Below are 13218 nucleotides of genomic sequence, written 5' to 3'. Positions count from 1 at the left end.
GTGCGCCCGGCCCTCGGTGCCGGAGAGGAGTCGACGCCGAAGCGTCCGCGTCGAGAGGAAAGGTCCCCCTCGGTAGTGGAGGTACCAACGCGTCAGGGTCCCAGCACTTCGGTGCAGTCTCCTGGACCCGAACAGCTTCCGGCACCGACGCCTCTACCGGCCCCCCCCGTCTTTCCCGACAGCGGGCCTGGACGAGTGCCTCCGAGCCATCCTTCCGGGGATCCTGGAAGGGTTGATGCGCCAGGCTGTGCCGGCGCTGGGGGTGCTTGCGCCCTCGGCGCCGTTGACTGTGGCGCCGGCGACCTCTAGCCCGGTGCCGAGGCCTTCGACGTCTCGACCGCCACGCAGGTGGAGTCCCCGTCGACGTCGATGGAGGGAGCTTCGTCCCTGCCGGCGCGGGAGTCCACCGCTCGACGACACCGAGGCCTCGGTGCCTCGATGTCGAGCCGGGCCCGGTTGAGGACTCAGCTGCATGAGCTTATGTCCGATACCGAGGAAGAGGCCTCGTGGGGGGAAGAGGAGGACCCCAGATATTTCTCCTCAGAGGAGTCTGTGGGCCTTCCCTCTGACCCCACGCCTTCACCAGAGAGGAAGCTCTCGCCTCCTGAGAGCCTCTCCTTTGCCTCCTTTGTCAGGGACATATCTATATGCATTCCCTTCCCCGTGGTCTCTGTGGATGAGCCGAGGGCTGAGATGCTCGAGGTCCTCGACTATCCATCTCCACCTAGAGAGTCCTCCACGGTGCCATTGCACAATGTCCTTAAGGAGACACTGCTTCGGAACTGGATGCGACCATTATCTAATCCCACCATCCCCAAGAAAGCAGAGTCCCAGTACAGAATTCACTCGGACCCAGAGTTAATGCGGCCCCAACTGCCTCATGACTCGGCGGTCGTGGATTCTGCTCTCAAGAGGGCACGGAGTTCGAGGGATACCGCCTCGGCGCCCCCGGGGCGGGAGTCTCGCACTCTGGACTCGTTTGGGAGGAAGGCCTACCAATCTTCCATGCTCGTGACCCGCATCCAATCTTACCAGCTCTACACGAGCATCCACATGCGGAACAATGTGAAGCAACTGGCGGACCTGGTTGACAAGCTCCCGCCGGAGCAGTCCAGGCCTTATCAGGAGGTGGTCAGGCAGCAGAAGGCGTGCAGAAAGTTCCTGTCCAGGGGTATCTATGACACCTGTGACGTGGCATCTCGTGCTGCGGCCCAAGGTATAGTGATGTGCAGGCTCTCATGGCTGCGTGCCTCTGACCTGGACAACCGCACCCAGCAGAGACTGGCCGACGTCCCTTGCCGGGGGGATAATATTTTTGGTGAGAAGGTCGAGCAGCTGGTGGACCAACTGCATCAGCGGGAAACCGCCCTCGACAAGCTCTCCCACCGGGCGCCTTCAGCATCCACCTCAGCAGGTGGACGTTTTTCCCGGGCCCGGCAGGCTGTGCCCTATTCTTTTGCCAAGCGTAGGTACACCCAGCCGGCCCGAAGGCCTCGTCAGGCACAGGGACAGCCCCAGCGCACTCGTTCTCATCAACAGTGTGCGCCTAAGCAGCCTCCTGCGCCTCCACAGCAAAAGCCGGGGACGGGCTTTTGACTGGATCCACGGGAACATAGCCGCCCTCAAAGTGTCCGTACCGGACGATCTGCTGGTCGGAGGGAGGTTAAAATGTTTTCACCAAAGGTGGCCTCTCATAACCTCCGACCAGTGGGTTCTCCAAATAGTGCGGTGCGGATACGCCCTGAATTTGGCCTCCCTGCCACCAAATTGTCCTCCGGGAGCTCAATCCTTCAGCTCCCATCACAAGCAGGTACTTGCAGAGGAACTCTCCGCCCTTCTCAGCGCCAATGCGGTCGAGCCCGTACCACCCGGGCAGGAAGGGCAGGGATTCTATTCCAGGTACTTCCTTGTGGAAAAGAAAACAGGGGGGATGCGTCCCATCCTAGACCTGAGAGGCCTGAACAAATTCCTGGTCAAAGAAAAGTTCAGGATGCTTTCCTTGGGCACCCTTCTGCCAATGATTCAGAAAAACGATTGGCTATGTTCCCTGGATTTAAAGGACGCATACACTCACATCCCGATACTGCCAGCTCACAGACAGTATCTCAGATTCCGCCTGGGCGCACGGCACTTTCAGTATTGTGTGCTGCCCTTTGGGCTCGCCTCTGCCCCACGAGTGTTTACAAAGTGCCTCGTGGTGGTAGCAGCGTATCTCCGCAAGCTGGGAGTGCACGTGTTCCCATATCTCGACGATTGGCTGGTCAAGAACACCTCGGAGGCAGGAGCTCTCCGGTCCGTGCAGTGCACTATTCAACTCCTGGAGCTGCTGGGGTTTGTGATAAATTACCCAAAGTCCCATCTCCAGCCAACACAGTCTCTGGAATTCATAGGAGCTCTGCTGAATACCCAGACGGCTCGGGCCTTCCTTCCCGAAGCGAGGGCCAACAACCTCCTGTCCCTGGCTTCGCAGACCAGAGCGTCTCAGCAGGTCACAGCTCGGCAGATGTTGAGACTTCTGGGTCATATGGCCTCCACAGTCCATGTGACTCCCATGGCTCGTCGTCACATGAGATCTGCTCAATGGACCCTAGCTTCCCAGTGGTTCGAAGCCAACGGGAATCTAGAAGATGTCATCCGCCTCTCCACCAGTTGCCGCACTTCACTGCTCTGGTGGACCATTCGGACCAATTTGACCCTGGGACGTCCATTCCAAATTCCTCAGCCCACGAAAGTGCTGACGACGGATGCATCTCGCCTGGGGTGGGGAGCTCATGTCGATGGGCTTCACACCCAGGGTCTGTGGTCCCTCCAGGAAAAGGATTTGCAGATCAACCTCCTGGAGCTCCGAGCGATCTGGAACGCACTGAAGGCTTTCAGAGATTGGCTGTCCTGCCAAATTATCCAAATTCGGACAGACAATCAGGTTGCAATGTATTACACCAACAAGCAGAGGGGCACCGGATCTCGCCCCTTGTGTCAGGAAGCCGTCAGGATGTGGCGTTGGGCTTGCCAGTTCGGCATGCTCCTCCAAGCCACATACCTGGCAGGTGTATACAACAGTCTGGCCGACAGACTGAGCAGAGTCATGCAACCGCACGAGTGGTCGCTTCATTCCAGAGTGGTACGCAAGATCTTCCGAGAGTGGGGCACCCCCTCGGTGGACCTTTTCGCCTCTCAGACCAACCACAAGCTGCCTCTGTTCTGTTCCAGACTTCAGACACACGGCAGGATAGCGTCGGATGCCTTTCTCCTTCATTGGGGGACCGACCTCCTGTATGCTTATCCTCCCATACCTTTGGTGGGGAAGACCTTACTGAAGCTCAAGCAAGACCGCGGCACCATGATTCTGATTGCGCCCTTTTGGCCCCGTCAGATCTGGTTCCCTCTTCTTCTGGAGTTGTCCTCAGAAGAACCGTGGAGATGGGAGTGTTTTCCGACTCTCATTTCACAGAACGACGGAGCGTTGCTGCACCCCAACCTTCAGTCTCTGGCTCTCACGGCCTGGATGTTGAGGGCGTAGACTTCGCTGCGTTGGGTCTGTCTGAGGGTGTCTCCCATGTCTTGCTTGCCTCTAGGAAGGATTCCACTAAAAAGAGTTACTTTTTCAAGTGGAGGAGGTTTGTCGTTTGGTGTGAGAGCAGGGCCCTAGAACCTCGTTCTTGCCCTGCACAGAACCTGCTTGAATACCTTCTGCACTTATCAGAGTCTGGCCTCAAGACCAACTCAGTAAGGAATCACCTTAGTGCGATTAGTGCTTACCATTATCGTGTGGAAGGTAAAGCCATCTCTGGAGAGCCTTTAGTCGTTCGATTCATGAGAGGCATGCTTTTGTCAAAGCCCCCTATCAAGCCTCCTACAGTGTCATGGGATCTCAACGTCGTCCTCACCCAGCTGATGAAACCTCCTTTTGAGCCACTGAATACCTGCCATCTGAAGTACTTGACCTGGAAGGTCATTTTCTTGGTGGCAGTTACTTCAGCTCATAGGGTCAGTGAGCTTCAAGCCCTGGTAGCTCATGCTCCATATACCAAATTTCATCACAACAGATTAGTGCTCCGCACCCACCCAAAGTTCCTGCCGAAGGTGGTGTCGGAGTTCCATCTTAACCAGTCAATTGTCTTGCCAACATTCTTCCCCAGGCCTCATACCCGCCCTGCTGAACGTCAGTTGCACACATTGGACTGCAAGAGAGCATTGGCCTTCTACTTGGAGCGGACACAGCCCCACAGACAGTCCGCCCAATTGTTTGTTTCTTTCGACCCTAACAGGCTAGGGGTCGCTGTCGGGAAACGCACCATCTCCAATTGGCTAGCAGATTGCATTTCCTTCACTTACGCCCAGGCTGGGCTGGCTCTTGAGGGTCATGTCACGGCTCATAGTGTTAGAGCCATGGCAGCGTCAGTGGCCCACTTGAAGTCAGCCACTATCGAAGAGATTTGCAAGGCTGCGACGTGGTCATCTGTCCACACATTCACATCACATTACTGCCTCCAGCAGGATACCCGACGCAACAGTTGGTTCGGGCAGTCGGTGCTGCAGAATCTGTTTGGGGTGTAAATCCAACTCCACCCTCCAGGACCCGAATTTATTCTGGTCAGGCTGCACTCTCAGTTAGTTGTTCTTCGTAGGTCAATTTTCTGTTGTATCCTTGCCGTTGCGAGGTTCAATTGACCTGGGTTCTTGTTTTGAGTGAGCCTGAGAGCTAGGGATACCCCAGTCGTGAGAACAAGCAGCCTGCTTGTCCTCGGAGAAAGTGAATGATACATACCTGTAGCAGGTGTTCTCCGAGGACAGCAGGCTGATTGTTCTCACCTACCCTCCCTCCTCCCCTTTGGAGTTGCGTTTTCATCTTTTTTGCTTGTCATTCAACTGGCGGGAACGGTCGCGCACGGGCGGGAAGACGGCCACGCATGCGCGGTGGGCGTGCCCTGCGTGCGGACCGCCCGCGAAGCTTCTTCCGGTTGGTGGGGGCTGCCGCGGACGTCACCCAGTCGTGAGAACAATCAGCCTGCTGTCCTCGGAGAACACCTGCTACAGGTATGTATCATTCACTGTCCCAAGACAGAGCCCTGAGGTACACCAACTGATAGTGGGATACAAGTGGAGGAGGATTCACCAGAGCATATACTGGGTTCTGTTCTTTCTTGGTTTTATTTTTCTCTCTCCCATCACAAACAGAACCCCGAAATCCAAGTGAGAACAGAACCCTGAAATCCAAGTGAGGACAGCTTATCATAAGAACATAAGAGTAGCCATATTGGGTTAGACCAATGGTCCAACTAGCCCAGTATCCTGTTTTCCAAACAGTGGCCAAGCCAGGTCACAAGTACCTGGCAGAAACCCAATTAGCAACATTCCATGCTACCAATCCTGGGGCAAGCAGTTGCTTCCCCATGTCTGTCTCAATAGCAGACTAAGAACTTTTCCGCCAGGAATTTCTCCAAACCTTTTTAAAACCCAGATACGTTAACCACTGTTACCACATCCTCCGGCAAAGAGTTCCAGAGCTTAACTATTCGTTGAGTGAAAGGAGTAGGTAGTGATCAACAGTGTCACAAGCAGCAGATAGGTTGAGGATAGGACTTTGGATCTGGCCAGGAACAGGTAATTGGAGACTTTAGCAAGGTCTGTTTCAGTTGAATGTAGGGGGCGAAAGCTGGATTGAGGAGGATCAAGAATAGATTGAGATGAAAGAAAGTCAAGACAATGGCTGTGAACAGCACGTTCCAGTATCTTGGATAAGAAAGGGAGGAGGGAGATAGGGCGATAGTTGGCAGGTAAGATCCATTGAAGTTTTTTTGAGCAGTGGTGTAACTGGCATATTTGAAGGCATCAGGAACAGTTGCAGTGGAGAGTGAAAGATTGAGCATATGACAGACAGAAGGGATGACAATAGGAGACAGAGTGCTGAGTAGATGGGTGGGAATAGGATCAGAGGGACAGGTAGCGAGTTTGGAGAAGGAAAGAAAACGTGTCCCCTTCAGTGATTTCATAAATGGAATGAAAGGTGGTAGAGGTTGAAGGAGGGTTAACAGAATGGACTGGCGGAAGGAGAGGTAGAGGTGACTTAGTTGAGAACTCAAGGTTAGTCTTTTGAACCTTGTCATGGAAGTAGTCAGCCATAGTCTGGGGAGAAAGTGAAGTGTGTGTGTGTGTGGTGGTGGTGGTGGTGGTGGGGGGGGGGGTTGGAGGTGAAGGCACTTTGAGTAGAGTTCAGTGTGGCAAAGAGAAGGCAAGGGTTGGAGCCAAGAGTTTTTTTTCAAATGGATGTAGTATTCTTGTTTAGCAAGTGAAAGAACAGACTGGAAGGAAGTTAGCAAGAATTGGAAATGTATGAAGTCAGCATGTGCACGGGAATTCAGCCAATTCATTCAGCAGATCGGGCACAGAAACATAGGTAACAGATTCTAGCAGGAGAGAGCTAGTGTCAGACAAGCAAAAACTTGAAGGCAGACCCAGACAACATAAGCAACTGCCTAGGGTGCCAAATTTTGAAGGCACCAAATGCCTGGGTCAAACAGGAGCCTGATTCCACTTGTATTAGGACCATGGGAGGGGAGGTCTCTGAGGTAGAGCCCTCCCCTCCCCACTGCTCTCCAGTCCTGCCTATGGGTGCCAACATCTTAAATCCTGCACGAAGAGAGTTGAAATTAATTTTATAGGATGAGAGAAAGAGACAGCAGATCCCACATGGGAAGAGAGAGAGAGAGATGATCCCATATAGAGTTTTCTGGAGAGAGCTGTCGGAGGCAGACCTGTGCTTCTTCGGTGGAGTCTGTCTTCAGTAGCTCCTCTAGCCCCTCAGGGACCTCTTCCTCAGCGGGACCATTGCCTTTTGTCATCTCTTCCGAACCTGGACCCACAGGAGAGGGTAAAGGGAGAGGTCCAGTGTTAGTGGAGACACAGACAGCAGCCAGAAAACTCACTGACACTACTGTAGGGATACAGTAGGGATTACAACAGAGCTTCCCAAACTGTGGGTTGAGACCCAAAATGGAGTCACAAAACCTACGTTTGGGGTCACAACTTGGGTGGGCTCTCCATAGGGGCATCATTCTGCACCTCCAGGGGGGGTCACACAATTTTATTTGACTGTGATCATGGGTCATGGTCACAAAAAGTTCGGTAAGCTGTACCATAAAAGCACTGGGATTACAACCCTAAGAGAATTGTGGAGAACAAAGAGGTTATAATCACCTGGAACACTCCCAGTCCAACTGATAAAAAGCTGGATGCAAGAAAAACAGCAGAACATCACTGATCATGTCAGTGCCAAGGGGTGGAGAGAGAGAGATCCTCAAGTTAAGTACCAAGAAATGCAGTCAGAGCCCAAGAAAAGAATTTTTTCCCATCATTTTGGGTGCCACAGGCCTGATTAAAAGGGAATTTTCAAGCACACTTGGATAAGTTGTCTGTATCTATTACATCTTATGAACTCCAGAAAGAAGCTCTCTTTGGCATGATGCAAGTATTATGGCGAGTGTTAACAGTAACTTTCAGACTGAGGTCATACTCCACTTGCCCTGGCTTAGGAGTGAAGTTCATTGCTGTCATGGTTTGTGCCAAACTCATTTAGAGTCATTCACCCTACCTGGCAGGTGTGTATCCTTCATGAACTGATCTTGGACTGTCTCCTCCTCTGTAGGATACACCTCCAATCACCTACCATGAATGCCAAAACCGGAACCCCTGTGACTACCCTCCCTAGTGAGAGAGAGACCACTCAGTGTTTGTCCTATGCAGGAATATGTACCCCTACCCCACAGAGACATTCCAATCCTACTTACAGACACTCAAAGACATCAGCTGTTTAACTTCTTTCCCCCCAGTCTGCATCCTGCAGTCTCTCTGCCTGTGGTGCACTTCAAGTCTTCGGAGTCTTTGTGAATGCACTGCTAGAGAATGCCACGGGGACAAAATTTGTCCCCATCCCTGGCCCGTTTCCATGAGTTCTGGCCCCATCCTATCCCCGTAGGCTCTGTTCTCATCTGCAGAAGCCTCGAATACTTATGATTTTATATTTAAATCTTTTTATTAAAGTATACAAAGGAACAATATGCTGTGCAACTGTTGTGTATACAAATAGAGAACAATAATAACTAGCAGCTATAATAACCCTCCCACCACCACCACCACCACCACCACCCTCTACCCTTCCAATCCCAACAATAGCTGACTTCTGCTACCCCAAGGAATCCTAATCCACCCTTTAAAATTGTCCAGGGGTACAAAATACAACCCGCTCTGTATGCCCTACAGGGGAGAAATATGCCCTATGAAGCACTGTTATGATTTTTAAATCCGTGATGAATAAGAAGTCATCAACAATCTCAGGATTCAGTCTAGCTCTCCTGTCTTCCACAGTCCTTCCTGCAATAGGGGATGTCTTCTTAGAAGATGTGCTGGTAGCAGGATGTACAGGATCCCCCATGCAAATTTTGCCAGTTGTGGCCAGCATGTTTGCTTGTTTTTCCAAAAAATAAAAATATTGTTGTCTGCATCACTCAAACATAAATTACAGTCCAGTTCATTAACAGGCTTCAAAGTAGAAAGTGACACAGGGACAAAGTTTGTCCCCATCCTCACAGGCTCTGTCCCCATCCCCATCCCTGCAGGTCCCTGTCCCCGTGTCATTCTCTACGCACTGCCTCCAGTTCAGTGTGGCCCCTATCCCCCACCCCTTCAGGATCTCTAATTCCTCCTGCATCTCTCCAATGTACATCTCCAGTCCCAGTGTGCATATTTAGCAGTCTCGGGCACTCTAAGGCTCATATACTAGCTGTCTCGTCACTCATGCTCTCAGGTTCCTGTACTAGCTATCTGCTGACATTCCGTGATCCCTTTACCCGCTGTATTTCCACTCACACTCTTGGGTTCCTATACTAGCTGTCTGTTTGCTGACAGTCTGTGATCCCTTTATCCTCTATCTCTCCATCCACACTCTTGGGTTTCTATACTAGCTGTCTCTCTGTGATCCCTTTACCGTCTGTCTCTCCACTCACTCTCCTTGGTTCCTATACTAGCTGTCTCTTTGCTGACACTCAGTGATCCCTTTATCCTATATCTCTCCATCCACACTCTTGGGTTTCTATACTAGCTGTCTCTCTGTGATCTCTCATCCCTTTACTGTCTGTCTCTCCACTCACTCTCTTTGGTTCCTATACTAGCTGTCTCTTTGCTGACACTCTGTGATCCCTTTATCCTCTATCTCTCCATCCACACTCTTGGATTTCTATACTAGCTGTCTCTCTGTGATCCCTTTACCATGTGTCACTCCACTCACTCTCTTTGGTTCCTATACTAGCTGTCTCTTTGCTGACACTCAGTGATCCCTTTATCCTATATCTCTCCATCCACACTCTTGGGTTTCTATACTAGCTGTGATCTCTCATCCCTTTACTGTCTGTCTCTCCACTCACTCTCTTTGGTTCCTATACTAGCTGTCTCTTTGCTGACACTCTGTGATCCCTTTATCCTCAATCTCTCCATCCACACTCTTGGGTTTCTATACTAGCTGTCTCTCTGTGATCCCTTTACCTTGTGTCACTCCACTCACTCTCTTTGGTTCCTATACTAGCTGTCTCTTTGCTGACACTCAGTGATCCCTTTATCCTATATCTCTCCATCCACACTCTTGGGTTTCTATACTAGCTGTGATCTCTCATCCCTTTACTGTCTGTCTCTCCACTCACTCTCTTTGGTTCCTATACTAGCTGTCTCTTTGCTAACACTCTGTGATCCCTTTATCCTCAATCTCTCCATCCACACTCTTGGGTTTCTATACTAGCTGTCTCTCTGTGATCCCTTTACCTTGTGCCACTCCACTCACTCTCTTTGGTTCCTATACTAGCTGTCACTTTGCTGACACTCTGTGATCCCTTTATCCTCTATCTCTCCACCCACACTCTTGGGTTTCTATACTAGCTGTCTCTCTGTGATCCCTTTACCTTGTGCCACTCCACTCACTCTCTTTGGTTCCTATACTAGCTGTCACTTTGCTGACACTCTGTGATCCCTTTATCCTCTATCTCTCCATCCACACTCTTGGGTTTCTATACTAGCTGTCTCTCTGTGATCCCTATACCTTGTGTCACTCCACTCACTCTCTTTGGTTCCTATACTAGCTGTCTCTTTGCTGACACTCTGTGATCCCTTTATCCTCTATCTCTCCACCCACACTCTTGGGTTTCTATACTAGCTGTCTCTTTGTGATCCCTTTACCGTCTGTCTCTCCACTCAACACTCTCCAGTTCCTATATCAGGTGTTTTTTTTTCAAGTGACTCTCTGAAGTTCCTATATCAAATGTCTCTCTGCTGAAATCCAGATACTAGCTGTAAACCTGGTCATTGAGGATACAGCCAATCGACCAGCATCAGTCTCTAACTCTCTCTCCCCTGCAATAAAGAGGGTCGGGCTCCGAGTGCAAAATGCGCCCCCGAGGAAAAGTTTCTTTTCAGACTGCCCTTCTCCCCCTCTTCCCCCTGCAGGAAGGCTCCTAAGTCCTTACCTGGTTTGCCGCCTTGCTCAGATGCCTTTCCCTTCTCTCGTGACACCGGTTATCTATCCGGTCCCTGAAGGCGGACTTTAATTCCTGGCTAAGGCAGAAAGAAGGAAACAAATATTCAGAAAAAAAGGAGGGGCCAAGCTTTCTCCTTCCAGGATACGGCTCCTGATGTAAGCAGTGACGGGCGCAGGTTAAAGCTCTCTTTATGTGAAAGAAAATGTTCCAGTTGAACCGGATCAGTAAAAATGAAATGTTTTCCCTGAAACGTAGTGAAAAAGAGAAGTTCCCACAGCAAGGAGAGGTGACTTGAGAACGGCCACACCTGTGTGACCCTACTAGTCACTTCAGAAAACGTTTCTGGCCACAGGACAATCATCTTGATTTTCAAAGTAATAAGCTCTCACAACCTGAAATTTATCAGTTGGATTTAAAGAAAACAAAAAGTAACTAGAACGTGGCACAGTGAGGAAAGTTATCTTGGGGTGTTTCTAAGAATTTTGTCAAATCAAAATCACTTTGACTTTCCAACACACCTAGGGGTGAATTCTATATATGGTCCCGGAAAAAAAGCACTATTCTATATGCTGAAACATGGTGCAAATCTTCACACCTAAATTAGGCATGTTTCCCCCAACTATGCTCAAATTGGCTCTCTCCTCAAGTCACTTCATTGGCTCCCTATCCGTTTCTGCATACAGTTCAAACTGGTATTGACTTAAGTGTCTTCACTCTGCAGCTCCTCTGTGCCTCCCCACACTTATCTCTCCCTACACTCCTCCCACGCTGTTCATGGGGAAAGCTCTCTTATCTATACTTTTCTCCTCCACTGTGACTCCATTCCCTTTTATCTTGCTGCACCAACTTGTTCAAAATACCGCTATTAAGCTCATAACAGGACATAGGAATTATGACCATGTCACACCGCTGTTGAAGGATGCCCATTGGTTACCTATCCCCTATTGCATTAAGTACAACCTGCTCTTTCTAATTTATAAAAGTCAAGCTGCTGGAGAGCCTTCTTTTCTCTCTACACGCCTCCTTCCTTACAGACCATCTAACATTTTTCACTCCTCTCCAGGATCTTTTGGTAGTACCATCAGTTCACGCTATCACTTCGACCATTATGCGTCGATCCCTCTTTTCTGTGCAAGCCCCTTAACTATGAATCATTTACCTGAGGGGCTAAAGGCCTTGCCCCTTCTATCTAAATTTAAAACAGATTTAAAGACCCATTTTTTCCTGGAAGCGTATGGGCCGTAGTCGAGGCTGCGGGAAACACCTGCAATCTGCATTTACCTGATGTTTTTTCCTACTCCCCTCTCTTTCTTTCCTATAAACTTTTATAGTTCTTCCCCTGTCCCTTTTGTGTCAGTTTGTCCTGTCGATTTTAACACGTAAATTTGTTTTAAACTTTTATTCCCCTTTTCTATTAGATTATAAGCCAGATTACATGTTTGATAGGCCACATAGAAAGTCTTTTTAATAAACTTGAAACCATACGCCTGGAATAGCCTTCCTGAGTCAGTATGTCAAGCTCCAACTCTGGCCATTTTCAAATCTAGGCTAAAAGCCCACCTTTTTCAGGCTGCTTTTAACTCCTAATATCTATTCAGTTGTTCAGTACCCATGTCTGTTTTATAATTCCCACCTTAAGTAATTCCCTTATCCCTTATTTGTCCTCTGTTTTGATTAGATTGTAAGCTCTGTCGAGCAGGGACTTTTTCTTACATGTTCCAATGGGGCATGGGGGGCAAAATTCCCTGGGCCCGGCCTCTAAGGGGGGGGAGCCTGGGATCAGTGCCGGCAAGCATCTCTTTCCTGCTTCCAGGTCTGTCCTTTCCTGTGTGCTGCCTAGGACCCGGATGACTGCATTTAATGCGATAACTCATTAATGGAGTAATCTGGGTCCCGACTCCCAGCACAGGCAGGAGCAGTGCAGGAGAGGACAGAGCGAGGGAGCAGACAGAAAGGTGTGGGGGGAGCAGGGGTGTGTGGCGGCCTAGGTGGGGGGGAGGCATGGCGGTGGCGGCCCAGGTGGGCGGCGTGGCAGTCTAGTCCTTCCTCAGGCCCGACTGTGTCTCTCGGTGTCCCTGTTCAAATGTACAGTGCTGCATACGTCTAGTAGTGCTATAGAAATGATAAGTAGTAGTCGTAGTAGTCTTTGGGATTCCAGAATCTTGCTACTCTTTGTCTTTATTCCTTATTTGCAGAGATAGTCCAGAGAAGAGGAGGTCTCAAATTCAACCACAAACAAAGTTTATTGGAAAATGACCCAACTTGGCCAAGTTTCGACCTTTATGCCTTTGTCAGGGGTCATAAGCACATAATCGTTGCCATACTGGGACAGACCAAAGGTTCATCAAACCCAGCATCCTGTTTCCAACAGTGGCCAATCCAGGTCACAAGTATCTGGCAAGAACCCAAAACATTATAATACATTTTATGCTGCTTATCCTAACAGCAAAACAAAAAGTACCAGGAGCCTTCAAAAAAAAAAGGGATACTACTACTACTACTATTTAGCATTTCTATAGCGCTACAAGGCATACATAGCACTGCACAAACATAGAAGAAAGACAGTCCCTGCTCAAAGAGCTTACAATCTAATAGACAAAAAATAAATAAAGTAAGCAAATCAAATCAATTAATGTGAACGGGAAGGAAGAGAGGAGGGTAGGTGGAGGCGAGTGGTTACAAATGGTTACGAGTCAAA

General features: G+C 49.8%; 1 protein-coding gene across 2 annotated transcripts in view; it reads right to left on the bottom strand.

Moving 5' to 3' along the window:
* LOC115480842 (UTP--glucose-1-phosphate uridylyltransferase-like) overlaps positions 1-11166 on the bottom strand; it is a 37350-nt gene extending 26184 nt beyond the window's left edge. The window contains exons 1-4 of one of the 2 annotated variants that reach the window (XM_030219776.1): positions 11116-11166; positions 10509-10596; positions 7592-7704; positions 6756-6853 (exon numbers count right to left, since the gene is read on the bottom strand). In XM_030219776.1, coding sequence (XP_030075636.1) covers positions 6756-6853; positions 7592-7613 — 120 coding nt within the window. In that variant the 5' untranslated portion in view covers positions 7614-7704; positions 10509-10596; positions 11116-11166. The remainder of the gene's footprint in view (positions 1-6755; positions 6854-7591; positions 7705-10508; positions 10597-11115) is intronic. The other variant, XM_030219777.1, reaches the window with a different exon arrangement.
* Positions 11167-13218: the final 2052 nt, after the last annotated feature.

This window comes from Microcaecilia unicolor, chromosome 11, assembly GCF_901765095.1.
Source record: "Microcaecilia unicolor chromosome 11, aMicUni1.1, whole genome shotgun sequence".
In the NCBI taxonomy this organism is placed as follows: Eukaryota; Metazoa; Chordata; class Amphibia; order Gymnophiona; family Siphonopidae; genus Microcaecilia; species Microcaecilia unicolor.
This window is presented reverse-complemented; position numbering and strand designations above follow the sequence as displayed.